Source organism: Protopterus annectens, chromosome 9.part0 (genome assembly GCF_019279795.1).
Source record: "Protopterus annectens isolate FY-2018-M chromosome 9.part0, PAN1.0, whole genome shotgun sequence".
NCBI classification, from domain to species: Eukaryota; Metazoa; Chordata; order Ceratodontiformes; family Protopteridae; genus Protopterus; species Protopterus annectens.
Genome location: NC_056743.1, coordinates 1,017,759,552 through 1,017,777,471, shown reverse-complemented (window position 1 = coordinate 1,017,777,471; position 17,920 = coordinate 1,017,759,552). Strand labels below are relative to the sequence as shown.

General features: G+C 41.0%; 1 protein-coding gene across 1 annotated transcript in view; it reads right to left on the bottom strand.

Annotated features, from left to right (window-relative positions):
- FMNL3 (formin like 3) overlaps nt 1-2,046 on the bottom strand; it is a 1,635,345-nt gene extending 1,633,299 nt beyond the window's left edge. Inside the window, exon 1 of the mRNA XM_044082195.1 lies at nt 934-2,046. Coding sequence (XP_043938130.1) covers nt 934-1,056 — 123 coding nt within the window. The 5' untranslated portion in view covers nt 1,057-2,046. The remainder of the gene's footprint in view (nt 1-933) is intronic.
- Between the last annotated feature and the right edge of the window lie 15,874 nt (nt 2,047-17,920).

Genomic DNA, 17,920 nt, shown 5'->3' with positions numbered 1-17,920 from the left:
ACAACAGAAGGGTTTACCTTAACATCCATTTTCTGATGAAAAGTCTGGAACACTATGCATGGCTTTATTTAGCTAGTGTAACAGCCAATTACCAGAAAATCACAAACTAAAACCATTTGACAAAGCACAGAAAAAGCACATCAGGGGCAGTTGGGAGTTGAACGCAGTAACACATTAAACTATATTAACTATCATACCTGTTTTTCTCAGATTCCTTTTCAACTGTAATGTAAACATGCTTTCTGACTGCCAGAATGCGAAATTATAACAAAAGGAGGGCTTCTGATTCATGCGGTTGAGAAAACGGATTATTTGTGGTCAGTTATAATGGCAAATTCACTTATAATGGCAAACTCCACGCAGACACGTAATGCCACATAAAGTGAGGTAAATGTACCCCCCTTCCCCGAAAAAATTGGCAACATTCTACCACACTTTGTTGTTCTTTTCTACAAAATGGAGACAAAATAGGGTTTCGGGAGAGGGCGGGACCCACAGGCGACACTTCAAAGTCTTTTTGATCGTAAGTGTACTCAGCAAGACATTTTAATCTACACCGCCTTAAACTCACCTGGAGACAAAGGACCGAGAATTAAATGACACATATACACTATGTATAATACACACAGTTGTGGAGGTGCTGTCTGTGTATTGAGTATGATATCCGGGGCACTATACAGTCTTCTCTACAGTAAGTACCGAAGAAAACGCACCTCCCAAGAAGAATCCTAGACAATGTGCCATGCGAAATAACACGGATTGTGCTTCAGTACCACCAGTGGTAAAAAAAAAAAAATCCAACAGAAGACGCAACAGGATGCTGTAAGGTGCACATAACTTTCAACGCCACAGTCGGGTGCTACAGAAATACTGTATTACGGCCCCCGCCACATAATACATATAACACAAACACTATCTTCCCATTACACTCACCAAAGCCAACGCAAATCGCTCCTCCAGCTCGCTGGGGTCAGGCATAGGCAGTTTTACGGGCATCAGCGCAGCACTCCTCCAGTCGCTGCCATCCGGCCGCTCATCACTCTCCACATTCCCCATCGCCGCTGGTCCCTCGGTGGTACTAACTGCGAAGAAACTAAAGGACAACTTGCGGCTTGAAATGTACTCCAAGACGTTCGGTAACTTGAGCAGCACGCCACAGTTCAGCCCGCAGCGCTCATGCTGCCGTACTGTAAGACTCGGGAGTCAAAAACTCCAGTTACAGTTGATACGTCTATTTCTCAAATTTTTAGTTAGTACTCCACTTCAAAGTCAAGTCAAAATCCTGCTCCCAATTGATGACTGGAACTTGAATATATCGTCTTTTCACTGTCCAGCTCTCACAATCCTCTATAACTTAAATATTCCATTATACAATCCAGCAGCGAAAACTAATCCATTCATTATTTTAGAAGTTTTTACTCAGGTTCAAAACTTTGTTTTAGAGGTCCGCCTTCCAGTGTTTCTATTTGTCTACAAACTGTAAGCAATTCGTGAATTGGTCAAGAAAACATGTCAATCAGAAGAACTTGGTATACCGTTACTTTTATCGTGGGTGGGTCTCCGTCTGGCCTCGCGCGCCATCACGCGTTTGTTTTTTGCCCACCGCCTCAGTCAGTTTTTGAGCCAAATGTTTCTGAAGCGTAATATCACTCATATTTTGTTACGACACCTGTATTTGTAAGTTTCATTCAAGAACTCTTGGAAGTGTGAAATGAGAACAAACATATGAGAGTAGTCAACCCAAACCTGGTATACCTACACGTTCAGCAGAAGCATACTCAAAAAAAGTCATGACATTTGCTTTTTCCTTCCGTAATATACTAACAGCAAATTTATCGTTTTTTTCCAGTTATACATGCAGTCCGTCTCCAGTTCTTAAGGTTACAAGATTAAGTATTTCGGCTCTAGTATAACAATATACTTCTGGGATGAGCAAGACATTTTTTTAGGAAAAAAATACATTATGCGCTACAGGAAACTGTATACATTTCCCATCTGTATATCCACAGCACTTCAGCGCAGTTGTTTTCCATAATACCAACAATGTAGAATATTTTTAGCACGTGCGGTCTGTTTGACTAAGCGTTGCATTACGTCTTTTAATTGCTAGTACAATTAGTGGCAGGTGATAACTTCAAGGGGGGGAGTGCTGTGCAAGGAACAAGTGACACAGTGGGGCTAAGTGGAATGTGCAGTGCGGCGTCAACTTTGACCATTTTAAATATGTATTAATTTATATTTGTTTACCGGGGTAATGTACTGATAAATTATCGTAAACTACAGCACAACTATACTGAGTGGCCTTGATCTTCAGAATACATTATGTGCCATAAGTTTTGACATTGTACTTCTACAGCCAGGGACAAACTCAAAAATAGATAAACAAATAAAAGTTGACAAGAATAAGAGGTTGTGGATTAGTATGCGTTTTCTAAAGTAAAAGAGTTTATGACTGTAATGACTATCATCATTTTTGTGTATATTTCGCCACCCCTTTTTAAAAATTGACTGTTGGGGAGGGATTAATCACAATTCTGAGGCAAAATCAGGGACGATTGGGAAATAAGAAACGTGCTAAAGCTGGTATGAGAAAGTGCTCATTTCAATTGAATAGGCGCTGCTATAACACCAGGAAATAACCCTCAAACTCTTCCCCCCAGGACCAGGGCTGGTGCTAACATTCTGGGGGCCCCAGCAAGTTTCAGCGATAATGGGGAACACTGGACTGCAGTAGTGTGTTTACGTACTGCTTAGAATGTTACATTAGAGCTCTTTGACAGCTGCTCACTGCTGCTTTAACAAACTAAACGTTATTACAAATGGTGTTTTATAAAAAGTCATGTCAGGAAAAAAACAGTAAACAAGTTAAATCTGTAGCGATGCTTAAGCGATCATTCAGCTGAAACGCTAATATAAATATTTCTAGGGCTGTTTTTTACAGAACAACCTTGATTTTGCCTGTCCCTGATTTTCTGGTAAACCACTGAAAATTACAGTAGTTAGTCAATGTCAAACATTAGAACTTCCTAGTTTAGAAAATGTGTATTGATTGCAAAGCCTGCTGTAGTATTAACTTTTAACGTGTGTTATTTTCCCTCCTAATTTTGCCCTGTCCCTCCTGAAATTTTGGTTTTCTGGGGAGCATCTAACGTGCATAGTCAGTCTGTAATGCCAGGCGTTAAGAGTTTAATACTTAATGTTCTCAAATGCATGTGATGCTCTATTAACTTTTAAAGTGGATTAAAAAAAAATCTTTCAAAGTGTTATATTGGTGTTGGTAGTGACATACGTAATACTGGCATCTTCATTCTTAAACGCGTCTTACGCATGGTCCAGTGTTCGCCATTATCGCCCAAGTTTCAAGTTGGGAGCCCTACCCCACAGGACTTCCCGTGTGTAACCATTTTCCTACCCCACCCCCTTCCCTGCTATGCTCCCCTTTAATGATCACTGTATAGATATGGTATAGATTCATCCGTGTCCACTGCCCCCTCCACATCCATTTTCAAAAACTCCCTTAAATCGCATCTTCTTAGTACCTGGTTATGCCCTTGTATCACATAACCCTACCCACACTGTTATTAACTTCCCAAACTGCTCTCTGATCACATGCTGGATCTCAGATACCCTGTAGGCTTGGTAATCTGAAAGGGTACTTTTAATTGTAGAATCTTACTTGATATACTTTCTTCTTTTACCAATGTATAACTGACATTGTCTTTTTACCTATGTTCTATATCTTCTTTTACCTGGAGTGATTTATTAATTTCTTGTTATATTGGTAGCGTTGTCGCCTCACAGTAAGACGTTGTCCGGTTCAATTCTCAGCTAGAGGGTCTTCTACGTGGAGACATGCGTGAATGGGCATACCTTCGTTGAAGGTTGTGAGTCAGGGCTGGCAACTCAGCACGTAAAAATCAACTGCCAATCATTAGCGGACCGGAGTTCCGCTGTGGTAACCCCTAACCGGGAAAAGCCAAAAGACGCAACAACTATGCTCAGCATACATGATGTAACCTGTTTTGTGTATTATTCTGGATGTACTTAACTGACATTGTCTTTTACCTATGTTCTATATCTTCTTTTACCTGGAGTGTTTTATTAATTTCTTGTTATATTACTATGCTCAGCATACATGATGTAATTTGTGTATTATGCTGGATGTACTGTATTTGTATAACTTGATGCCGGAGCTTTTCTCCCCGGGCCACTGCTGAAAATGGACCTGGTCCAGTCGGAATTTCCTGTTTAACAAATGTAAACTAAATAAAATAAATAAATATACTAGGCTAACCACTGGGGCCTTTATAATCCTAGTCAAGCATCCCAAATGTATCTCAGAAGTTTATGTGTGGTTTTTGCAAGTCTGGCCAAGCTTTCCAAATGTATCCCACAAGTTAATGTGCCTTGAAGATTGTTTTAAGGAGTATATATAAGCTAGGATAAGATTTATAGACTGCATTTGTCCATTAGAGACATAGGTGCTTGACCTGGGGTATATTTCCAAGTTTCTATCCACTGGTCCAGGTTTCTCTTGAATAGGGTTAGGGAAAAGCTCTGCTTCACATGAATGGGAGGCCTGTTCCAGAGAACGGGAATTCCAAAATGTCCTATTTATGTGTCAAGCAAAGTTTAAATCCCTAGATTGAGTATTTCTGATGCAATTCATTTTGCGGATATACAAAAGGTCCATCAGAGTAGAATCCAAGGATGCCTTGTATACCAGGCCTAGATCACCTCTCAGCAGTCAGTAAGAAACAGAGTAAAGAGACAGGGCTTTGAGGCAATATGCTCATTATGCCCTATATTCTTTTTGTGAGGAATCTCTACAAACGTTCTAGTTGTTACATGTGCCTGGTCAGGTACATACCAAAGGGGGTGTTGTACTCAGTGATGGGCCTGATAAGTGCAGAATACAGTGGGATGTTGACTTCCTTGGACCTAGATACCTTGCTTTTACTTATAATTTGAGCAACACGGAATTATTTCCTTAATATCATAGACACATGTTGGTGAAAAGACAGATTACTTGTTGTTGTGTCTTTCGGCTTTTCCTGGTTAGGGGTCTCCACAGCGGAACCCCGGTCCGCTAATGATTGGCAGTAGATTTTTACATGCCAAGTTGCCGGCTCTGATGCACAACCTTCAACGAAGGTACGCCCATTCACGCATGTCTCCACACAGAAGACGCTCTAGCTGAGAATCGAACAGGACAACGTCTTACTGTGAGGTGACAATGCCAGATTACTATATACATATATATCCAAATCCTTGTCTGCTGGTTCTACTCTTAGGAGTGTGTTTTTGATTAGGTAATTTCCTAGGGTGGATGACTTCTCAAAGGCTATAGTGCAGTTACTGGCATTGAGTTTTAAAGCTGTAACTTTGGCACCAGTCATTTGTCTGTGTTAATCCTTCCTGTAGGATGTTAGTGTCTTGAGGGGATTCTATAACTTCTCCTGGTTTGCACTCATCTGCACATTTAGTCAGCTGATGACCCTTGACATTGGCCTTGACATCTGAGAAGTAGATCCCAACAAGAAGAGGATCCAGCACAGAACCCTGAGGGACTCCGCTAGTCACCAGCTTGTTTGTGGAGGTGGTCTTCCCTATCCTAACTTTCTTGGGCCTATCTGAGAACCAGCTGGCTATCCAGCATGTAATATAGTGGTTTATGCCTATATCCATGAGTTTATTTACAATGCCTGTGTGGAGTATTGTAGAAAATGCCTTAGCCAGGTCAAGGTAGGCAGTATTCACCTTTTGCCCTCATCCATTGCCTTGGTGACCTTTTCAAATAAGTCCACCTGGTTCAGTAGGCATGATCTGCCCTTGATGAAATCAAATTGGGTTGGATCTAGTGTTTGAAGGTGTTCTATGTCCTTATTAATCATTTCCATGGTGATTCTTTCCATGGCTTTGCATATGAGACTAGTCAGACCTATGGGTCTGTAGTTCCCAGGGACCGTTGATGGTCCTCCCTTGTGTAGAGGGATGACCATCATAGTTCCCCATTTGCATGGCACAAAGCCTGTCTGGAGGCTAGGTTAAATAGTGACTCCAGTAGTCCTAATACAGTAGGTCACATTTCAAGCTACTTAGGAGGCATCCTGGGATATTATTAGGACCCATCGATGTAGTGTTTTTGGCCTTAGACAGCATATATAGGACCTGCTCCCTAGTGATAGTGGGGAAGGGTAATGCTTGATGGTATTTCTGGGGGCAGCCAGGGGAGAGATGAGGGTTAAATTGGAGCTGAATTTGTTAGCCAGCAGATTTTCTATATCTTTTGGCTCCAGGTAGGTGGCTCCATTTACAATCAGTTCTATACACTGCTGTCTGCTGCCTTTGAGGTTTCAGACATAGCTAAAGAAAGTCCCTTGTTTGTTCTTTGCCAGGGAGGTTATTTTTACCTCAGATTTGACTTTAATACATTTAATTTGCCCTCTTAGTTGTTTGTTTAGATTGATGAGAGTGTTTTTGTGATACTGGACGTTTCATTTCCTAATCTTGGCTATGACATTTTTATTCTTGTTGTACAACCTGCACATGATTGGATGTGCCACCAGGGTGGTTTGTTTTTTGAGTCATTTCTGGGCTTATTTCCGGTGGGCACAGCTGTCTCTATGCATTTATTTTGACATGATTGTACAGGGCTTTTGTGAGCAATTCCACATAGGCAGCTGTGTTCTCAGGGTTTGAGGGGGCTTGAAATTTTGACAGGTTATAATTTAGTAGTAGGACATTTGTCTTAGGATGTTTCCTAAATGTTACAGGATTAGCTAGGGTCAAATAACTGATTTTATTATGAAGGAGACAGCTCTATGGTCTTACCTTACCAGAGAGGACACTATATGGGTCGGGGGTGATAGCATTCTCCCAGGTTTGTGAGCACTAGACTGAGTATGTTTGCACCCCTAGTTGGTGTATGGACTATCTGGTACAAGGTGCTTCTGTTTGCAATGTCCAGGAATCTCTGGGTCTGTAAGTGTGGGGCTGTGGGTTATGTATACAACCCATGACCCCCCCCCCACACACACACACCTACCTGGGAAAGGCTGACAAAGATTTACCCACTGTGCCCCCTCCAGGTGTGTGTGTGTATGTGTGTGTGTGTGTGTGTGTGTGTGTGTGTGTGTGTGTGTGTGTGTGTGTGTGTGTGTGTGTGTGTGTGTGTGAGAGAGAGCTACTTGGAGAGGGACACAAAGCACTGGTTTCACAGAGAGAGTGATGCAAGACTTGGCCTAGGTACTCAGCTAAGGACTTAACTCTGCAGCTGTGCCAGTGGGGAGCCTTACTGGGGATCTGGGGAGAAACAGAGAGAGAAACCCAGACCTTTGGCTGAGTGTGTTCCCTATGTGCTCTTAAGGGAAATTGTGCTTGATGCAGAAAAGTCTGCATCTGGAAATACTGAGTATATCCATTTCTATTCTCCAGTATCAGTGAGGATTCAGGCTTCTTGATTACTATCCCAGGGTGGGGTTGTCACATGCTCTGCTAATTATTCTTTTTGTTAACAGCAACTTGTGATCTCGATTCTACTAAAAACTCTACCAGTGCTGGTCTTTCACTTAGGATCCCCCTATTTCTTTCTCTTTGCCTATACTCTGATATCAATCCTTAATAGGGAAGGGAATCTCTAGCTTGCAGTCCAAATAAATTATTGGTCTCTTCCCATTCTATTACCTTTCCCTATCTAATTATTTGCTCCCAATGCATTGGTACTTTTGCCAGTTTTCTCCAATAAATTCCAGCCCTCTCTTGCCTATTGTCTGCATCCCAAATTGCAGTCATCCCTATCAGCAGAATCTCCTTTCTCCATTCCTGTGTTGGCTTTGTTCTTAGAATACATTCTGGTATTTTATGGATATAATGTTTCTGTACGGTTATTTTTATTCTCCTTAAGGAACTGCATCCAAAATCCCAGTCTCTCCTTGTTTCTTGAGCTTCCCCCTGTTTCATCATCATCTTTTTCCACTTTGAATTATAGCTTTTTGTTTGTGCTATGTATAGGGGCCTTAAAAGTGTAGCTCTGAAATACCCCTTCAAATTGGGTAATCCCAATTCACCTTGTTCTATTGGAAGAATCAGCTTATTCCACTTGACTCTTGCTGACTTCACCTCTAGATAAAATCCTTCAGCTTTTTATTTACTGCTCTCCACAACTTCTTCTCTGTTTGATAAACATATGCCTGACCTGTGTATAAAACTAAAGGGACTAAAAACATATTAACTACTTCTATCTTTCCATTAAGGAAACCACAGTAAAAAATTTCTCCAAAGCCAACTTCAAGTGGTGAACTTCAAGACACCCTTGCAGATGGGCAATACAGTTACAACTGCTGAATCCTACACAGATGCACTCTATAAGCACTTACACGAGTGCATGGATTGTGCTATCCCAAACAGAACCAAGGTGCTATCCTCCAAAAAAAGGAAGACAATCTGGTGGTCCCCTGCCATAAACAAACTGTACAACAGAAGGAAGAAACTGTTGCAAAAGAGAGTAAAATCCCATGAGTGGAGGAGCTCCCTGGTCAGCCTCAGTAAGAAGCTGAGATCCCTTATAAGATCCTCCAAAGCTAGCTATGAAAACAAAATTGCCACTAATTCCAAGGACAACCACAAAGCATTCTATAGCTATGTCAAGAATCTAGATGGCAACACCCAGATCTGCTCTGAGTTACAGCACAAAGGCATAAAAATTACAGAACCAACTGATATTGCCAACATCCTGGCAGATAGGTTCAGTGCTAACTTTACCCCCCTCTCACCCGTTAAGGCCCATATCTATACAGGGAGAATGCAGAGTCCCTGTAATCACAACTATGCAGGTAAAAGCTGCACTCTCTAAAGCCAAAAACACAGCATCCATGGGACTGGACAACATCCCAGGCTGTGTTTTACATGAACTTCAGAACGAACTGGCTCCCCACTTAAGCACCATGTTCAATAATAGCTTCACATCAGGCTTTGTGCCAATTGAAAGGCACACAGCAACAGTTATCCCACTCCACACAGGGGGAGCCACCACTGATCCCGGGAACTATTGACCTATTAGCCTGACGAGCCTGGTCTGCAAGGCCATGGAATGTATCATCATGGAACTCATAAACATAGACATTGGTAACCTCCAAACTCTGGATCCCACCCAGTTCGGGTTTGTGAAAGGCAGATCATGCCTCCTTAATCTGATCGACTTCTTTGAGGCAGTCACCAAAGCCGTGGATGAGGGTAAGGTGGTTCAGACAGCCTATCTTGACCTCACCAAGGCTTTCAACACCATCCCCCATTCTGGAATTATAGCTAAACTCACTAAACTAGGTATAAATCCCTACGTCACAAGATGGGTTGCTAACTGGCTCACTGACAGAACCCACACTGTAAAAGTTGCAGACTCCATATCTGACCTCAAAGCAGTGACAAGTGGAATACCACAGGGTTCCATCCTGGGACCTCTCCTGTTTGGTATCTACTTCTCTGAAGTACAGGCTAACACAGAAGGCCTCTGGCTAACGAAGTTCGCAGATGACTGCAAACTAGGAGCCATAGTCAAGTCCCCAAATGATGTGGACATCCTACAGAAGGGCCTCACTGAGACAGCTGCCTGGTGTCAGAGCCATGGCCTCAAGCTCAATGCCAAAAAGTACAGTGTCATCCCCTTTGGTAAAAACTCTGTACCCATGAACTACCACATAGGCAGCAATCTACTTAACACCGAATGCGTGATAAGAGACCTTGGGACCCAGGTGGACAGTAGTCTCTCCTTTGATAGTCACATCACCACAGTAGTCAGGAAGTCCTTCTACATGGCACACCTCATCATAAAAGGGTTCTCATCCAGGAAAAAAGTGGTCATTGTTCCCCTCTACTCGTCACTCATTAGACCCATTATAGAGTACAGCTCCCCTTTTGGAATGTACCTCACAAGACATCTGCAGCAGCTGGAAAGGTCACAGAAGTACCTCACAAAGAGGATTATTGGCCTCAAACAAATGGCCTACACTGACCACCTCAAAAAACTCCAGCTTTACGCCATAGCATATCGCCTACTCCGAGATGATCTCTGCCTAACATATAAAGCTATGTCTAACCCTGAGTTGTTGGACATGCTACACCTAACGAAATCCCAATCCCTCCGAGCTACACGCTCTAGGGACCTAAACCTTGTCACCACAATAAACAGGACACGCTGGAGGGATAGATTCCTGTCCCAGAGACTTCCTATACTCTGGAACAAGCTACCCATCTATGTCAAGCAAAGTTCTTCATTAGCACTCTTCAAAAAAAATCTTGATGAGTGGATGGGAAATAGGAAATACACCCCGGGGATCACTTCTGTGTCTCTGCTGGACAGTGGCACAGGAAAATAACTTTCTTGGGTGGCGTAAGCTATGGAACCTTGCTGGCTAGGCTTACGTAGGCCCTTGGGCCGATAGCCTAGTACCTACATATAAACCTATGCTATACATATCCATATAGCAGAGCTTCCAATTTCGCAGTTTTTGTATTATCTTTTGTTTAGTTTTTTTCCATATAGCCTTAGCTGCCACACCAGAATCCATTTTAATCCATACTCCTAAGTACTTCATTTTATCATGTCCCCATAACTATGGATATTGCTGAACCAATTCATATGTAGGTACATAATTTACAGCTATTGTCTTTGTTTTAGCTACATTAATTTTGTATCACAAAAAGATTTGAAACTGCCTCAAAATGTCCACAACACTGAAATGTCCTTTTCTGGTTTTATCAGGTATAAAATAATATCATCTGTAAATAGAGACAGCTTTTCTTGACTAACATACCAATTATACCCTTGAATTTCTGAGTCCCTTACTTTCTTTGCAAGTGATGATATATGACTTTGTTTATGTGAATCTTGACATGGAGAAGCTCAAATGCGTCAGCCCATTTGACTATTATTGAGGTGAGTTTGTTGTTGCTATAGATTGAGACACTTCCACCCTTGGCTCATACTTGTGCAGTAGCTGGACTAAATGTGTGGAAGGCATTGCAGCCCTGCACTGCCTGGGTACTCTCCACGACTTTATACCATGTCTCAGTAAATGCACAGATATCCATCCACACTCACAAGGGCGAGGAAAGCCTGGATGGAGTGCAGTTTCTTGTTTAGGCTTTTGGCATTGATTAGTACAAAAAGTGTTATTTCCCACAGACTACTACACACATACTTGTAGAGCCATTAATTGTACTCCATCAATGTTTATACACACTGACTGGCATTAATAGCAATATTGTTACACTATGACAAACCCCTGTATCACAGCAAGGTTGACAGTCCCACAGAGGCACACTCACATGCACACATTGACTGGCATTTAGTAGCAATGTTGTTACATTACGACAAGCTTCTGTACTGCAGGAAGATAGCCAGTTCCACAGAGGTCCACAAAGATGTCCACAGAGATTCCCACAAGCCAGAGACACCCACACAAGACAGAGACAGTACTATAGCAAGACTGCAATTCACAGACACCACAAAAGTCAGGCACAATGCTAGAGTGAAATTAAGACATACATGTTAGAAAGTGCTACAGTATGGCTGACACATACAAGATACTGAGCCAGACAGAGACAGAGATGCCCCTGTAAATTAGATGCCCACACAGGACAGAGATGGCTACAGTGAGTGATACAGACCAACAAGACAGGCAGCACTACAGCAAGAGTGAAATTCAGACTCCACAAAAGACAGGCACAGCATTCAAGTGAAACTGAAACATACAGAAGACAAGAGAGTTCTATAGCAAGACTGACCCGTACAAGATTAAGGCAGATTACAAGGACAGAGGGACACAAGACAGCAACTAGAAGCACACAGACGTATCCATTCAACACATACACAGATTTGCCCAAACAGAACAAACACAGAGCTAGAGTGAGTGATACAGACATGTTAACACAGTTAAGCGCAGACCCCACAACAGGGAGACCATTCTATCTCAAGACATACAAATTTCACAAAGGACAAAGCACAGCACTATAGTGAAACATACACAGCACAGACAGTGCTACAAGATTGACACATACAAGACAATGAACCAGGCAATAAAGACAGAGGGACACAAGACAGAAACTAGGGAGGCACACAAAAGCCAAAGGCAGAGCTTCAGAGATGCCAGCACTGAAAGGCATGCAGAGGTACAGACACTGACATACCCACACAGTAATGACATACCCATACAGCAACTATAGATACACACAATCCAATCCAAAGTCAGATAGTTACAGGCATGTAGAACAGTCAAACTTCACAGAGGCACACAAGACCGCCATGAGATAGACATATGGAAAAAGACTACAAACACACAAGACATACAGGAGAAAGCCATGGGGATTACCGAGACTAAGGCACACAAAAGACACAGACCCATACAGGTAAACAAGTGAAAACGCCACACTGTTAGAAGTTTGCCATGCCTGGACAATGATGTTTATCAACAGTGTGCAGTTAGCTCCTCAGCTTATCAGATTCCCGTTTTAATGTGCCAAATGAGGCATACTGGTGTTTTTTGTGCTCCAAGATGGGTCACAGTAAATCCTGCTGCTCCTTGCCTCACAGTAACTCCTGCACTGCTTATCCTCATTGTCCTAGCTGATAGTCATATTTGCTAGAACCAGCAACAAACCAGAGTGAATGTACAGCACAGTATTATACAAGCTAGACTAAGGTTCGACCTGAAATTTACTGGCATACAACATTCTAAAATAGACAATTGCAAATGAAAGACATGCGCATACCTAAATGTTTACTGGTATTGTACAAATTTGTTTTTCTGAACAAAATTTTCATTGAGGCTGTTGTACAATAAATCTTGTCCCACTTCATGCTCTGTTGAGAGCATGGCTAGACTGAAGGTCTCTTCTAACTAATTTATGTCTTTGTGAGTCTGAGTTTAGAAAAGCTGCATTCTGCAGTAGTCCTCTGTAACAAGCACTGTCAAATAAACATGCAGTGCAATATGAGTACTTACATAAATGTCTTATAATTGCTTCAGAAGGAGGAAATTTAGCACAGTCATTGGTGATGCTTCAGTGTCAAACATTTAATAAAGTTTTTTTAGTTCATGTCCAAGGTCATAGTGGGCAGTGTCACCATGGCCACTTGTTCTGTCTATCAGTTATTCTTTCAGAGCATTGCACTGTTGGATCATGGTGTCTTCAGCAACATCACTTTCAACCAACGTGTGTCTAAATTGATAAGGAAATCATTTTACATTGCTCAACCTATAAGCAAGGGCATAGCATCTAGATCCAAGGAGGTTGTTCCTCTGTATATGGCCCTCATCAGACCCATCATTCAGTACAACACCTCCTTTGTTATGTACCTGACCACAGACATGCAGCTGGAACATCCAGAGTGGTTCCTCACAAAACTACAGGGGGTAAAGAGCACGTTCTGTGCGGATTGCCATAAAGCCCTATCCATGTACTCAGTTCCATACAGACTGTTGAGAGACAGTGTGTGCGTGGCATACAAGGCATCCTTGAATCTCACTCTAATGGACCATTTCCACATACACAAAACCAATATATTCAGAACTACTTGATCTAGAGTTTTGAACCTTGCCTGCAACATAAATAGAACATGTTGGAGAGACAGGTATTTGTATCAGAGAATCCACCCCCCCCCTTCACATCAATGTGAAGGAGAGTACCTCCCTAACCCTATTCAAGCATATTCTGGACCGGTGCATGGGAAATTGGAACTTCACCCCAGGTCTAGCACCCATGTCTCTAACGGACAGAGGCAGTCTATAAATTATACGCTAGCTTACATATACCCCTTAAAGTATCCTCTAATGCTAAAAATGTAGGATACATTTGGGATGCATAGCTAGGATTATAAAGGCCCCAGTAGTCATTAGACTATTATACACCTATGAACCAAAATCTGCACATTGGGCATGATTCTCCTCCATTTTGACATAAATACATGCAAAAAAGAGTAACAAATTCAAGAAGAGATTGTAAATAATACCCTTATAAACTTTGAAAGTTGCCAGAATAAGAGGTATTGCAAAAACATACATTTTCTGCAAGATATGAAGTCTGACACTCAATCCTCAATGACTTCTTAAGGTATTAAATATAACAACCTAAAAAGTCATTATTACTTTTAAACAGAAAAAAAAGTTTATAAGCTGTCTATAAGTGATCATAATCACTGAAAGACAGCTTGCAAACTGTCACACTCTTTTTAGGTGTTTACACTAATTGCTGCCTCCTCCAAGTTGGTGCCTAGGCCAGCAACCCCCTCCATCCTGGTCTTCCTATGTCTCTGCTCACAAACAAGACACACATTTATGATTCAAATGGATCAGAAATTAGCACAATAACCTTTTAGACAAGTTTCTGTAATTCACAAGGTACAAATACAGAAATAGATATAGTACATGGCATTAGAGAGAGTGAGTGCAAACCATTCATTGCAGCCGGAAAAATTGGGGAAGGCAATGTTATAATTACACAGAACTTGTGCCTCATTGAATGCTTTTGGTAGGTCTTTTCTATGAAGTATGAATGTATAATAGTCTAGCCAATAAACACAAATGCAAGGTTGTACTCAAACTATCTGGTTTATTGTGCATCCTTGCTAACTTGCTTGGCTAATCAGATTTTTTTTTAAATAGCTAGTTAAGCAATGTTTAGACTTTATTATATAGAAGCACAAAGACTCTGGAATACAGTCCAGTGTCTTTGTGTTTTCTGCTAGTGGACCAACACACTACCTCTTTATTTTTTGTTGTTGTACAGAAGCAGTGTTTTCAGTTTTGCTACATATATGCTGCATGGTTAGCATAATGATAAGCTAGACAGGAAAATTATATCATGCAAAAGAAAACTAAATGCATGGCAATATTATCTTACTCTTGCAAATTTTTAGGTCATGTAAGAGGAACAAAAACATAATGGAAATGTGACAAGGGCAGCTGGTGGTTTTAGGCAAGCAGGTTACTCAGATGTCCATCTCTATGAAGTTTGTTGTTTTTCACTGTTACTTTTTCTGAAATACAATTACCTAACTTTCTGCACAGAGAACATCATACTAGACAGTTTACATATTTTATTTATGTCCAATTATCCTGTCAAACTGCATATTCATGTTGCTTTATAACAAAGCATCACCAACCTAAGATATACAAACACATTCTCGATTAAACACTAATTCCTGTTTTTGAGGGGGGTTGCCCCTTCAAACAGGTGTAAAGGATAGGGCAGTTAAATTCTCTGTAGTGCATATGCTCACAGAAATACCCTATCCTACCTTTCCCAAACACTAGCATTTTGATATAGTTTACATTTGAAGTACATGTAAAGTAGATTATATTATTACTTCTGATACTGCATAGCTGAGTGCACTGCAATGCATAAAACAGAACAAAGTATGCAGACTGTTGCTGAGCTGGTATTTACCATCACTATTTAACTATCACTGAAATAGGCCTGAAACAGCAACAGTCTCTTTCACACACACACACACACACACACACACACACACACACACACACACACACACACACACACACACACAACCTGAATAACTGTTTTGCCATGCTCTGAATAACACCCAGCCATCAGCAACAAAACCTAAAGTAAAACACACAGTGCAGCATTTGGAAAGCCTTGCCATCTACCTCCAATATACAGAACAATTCTTCTGTATGGCCTCCAAAAATGTTGAGTAAAATATAACATTTAGTAATATACCTACAACCTACTCTGTATTAAGCAGGAAACCAATTATCTTTGTAGATTGGACAGATATTTAAAATACATCTCACATGCATTTATTTTGACCTCTTCTTCCCCATCAGATCAAAGGTCAGAATGGCACCTCCATAGGTCACTATTCTGGTGCCTGAAGTGCTCACCAGAACAAGATATGTCAGTGGCATCTGAGACTACCCAGGCAAGACAGTGCCAGGTATCTACCTTAAATTGGGGAGTCTCATAGAACTCACCAAGCAGGCCGTCTCAGTGGTCCCTATGCAGCAAATGCAGAAAGGTTTTGGATGCATTGATACAAGAGTAGAGCACCCTGCCACACACAGTGCCATCAGAAACTATAGTCATTCACCAGGTCTCATTCCAAATAATTATGTCTAGCCTCTCATAGTCATATCCCTTATGCATTTTCACACATGCTGCACAACATAGGGTATTACAGTATACAAGTTCTGATGGGATGTATATATTATAGCTCTGAAAATGTTGTAAAGATATACAAAATGGCATAAAATATATTGCATGAGGCTTAACTTTGAGAATGGCTATGCTGCTTAGCAATTCTGTTGCTGCAAAGGTAAAATACAATGCACAATGTCCTTCTTGAAGCCATTGACCTGTCCATGCATTCTCAGAATTTGCTCACCTGGTGCTCATGCATGTACACATGACTGATAGAGTTTCTTAGCATGAGTATGCTCATAGGTGCAATGTGCAGAAAGTATAATTCAGAAACATTCCTGAGTTGGGCCCTCATTAACATACGTTTTGTGCTCAAAGCCTCAGATTTATATGATATAAAGTTTGTCTGCAGTTTGTCTCATTGCACTATGGAAGATTACTGGCAGCAGCATAATACACTTTACTTTCAGAGATGCACAAGTTTTGGTTGTGGGGTTGGCATAATGGTCAAGATGTTTGCCTGATTAACAAGAGATACTGTATAGTGTTTGATTTTCACTGAGTGGAATTGGCTAGGCTTAAAATATCCCATAAGGGCCACTAGCCTGGTATTTATCTGTGAAGCTAAAAATCTTGTTTGCAAGATAAGCCTGACCTTTTTCTAACTTCTCACTTACTTAGCTCCTTTGCCTTCAGCAGAAACTGGTTTCTTCAACTGCCTGTGAAATGCACTGTATGAAGGTACAGCTGGAGTAAAAATCAGAATCACATTTATTGGCCAAGTATGTGCATAAACAAGGAATTTGACTCCGGTTTCATTGACTCTCCAAGTATGAATTACATAAACGACATACATACAACTATTAAGAACAAGACAAATGACACACATACAACTGTTAAGAACAAGACAAAATGTGAATATACATATAAGGTGCAAAGTGCAACTCAGTGCAAGAAATACTGAAATAAAAAGTGCACTGGAGTCAAGTTTAGCAATCAAAAATGGAGATTACCTTGAGTCAGAAGTCTTGAAGTGAAGGATCAATTCATCATTTAAAGTTATAGAGCATAGATTTTGGAAGTTTTGTACTGCCATTGTGAAATTTAGTAAAAGATAATACAGGTTTCAGGTATGCCTGCTGTTGATGTTTAAGTCCGTGTTCATGTTTTTTGGTAAAGGTCAGAGCAGAAACAGTACATGACTAGTTTAATTGCAGTCATGCATTTATTCTCATGCATATACTGTAACAGCAGTGTTTGAGGAATTTGTTTAAGGCATAATGTGATACATTAGCAGTAAGTATCACAGTTGTACATAAATGTTAGTGGAGATGATTGCTAATGCATTTTGTATAGGTGGTGTGACTGCCTGATACTAGCTGCTTTACTATTTATGTAATACACACAAATTGAACAATATTACAGTATTACCAATCTGGGCAGCAACACCCCTCCCCCGAGTATAGGAAACACATAATATGTTTGTGTGTCTGCATGACACAACATGCATCTGAAACAATTAGTACCCCCGCCTTCCCATATGAATTACCTATAGTCTGCCTGTAGGCTGTCTGCCTTTTTACAGGTTATGTGTATTTCACTACTGTGGTCTGTATCCATAAAGGTATGTACAGTAGGACTTATGCATACAGTTTCATGCAATAAATGGCATGTCAAATCCAAGGGTCAACCACGGCAAGTATCACATGGAGAAAAGCTGACAATGTTTTGTAACTGAGAGTCTTGCCTGGTTATGTCAAAT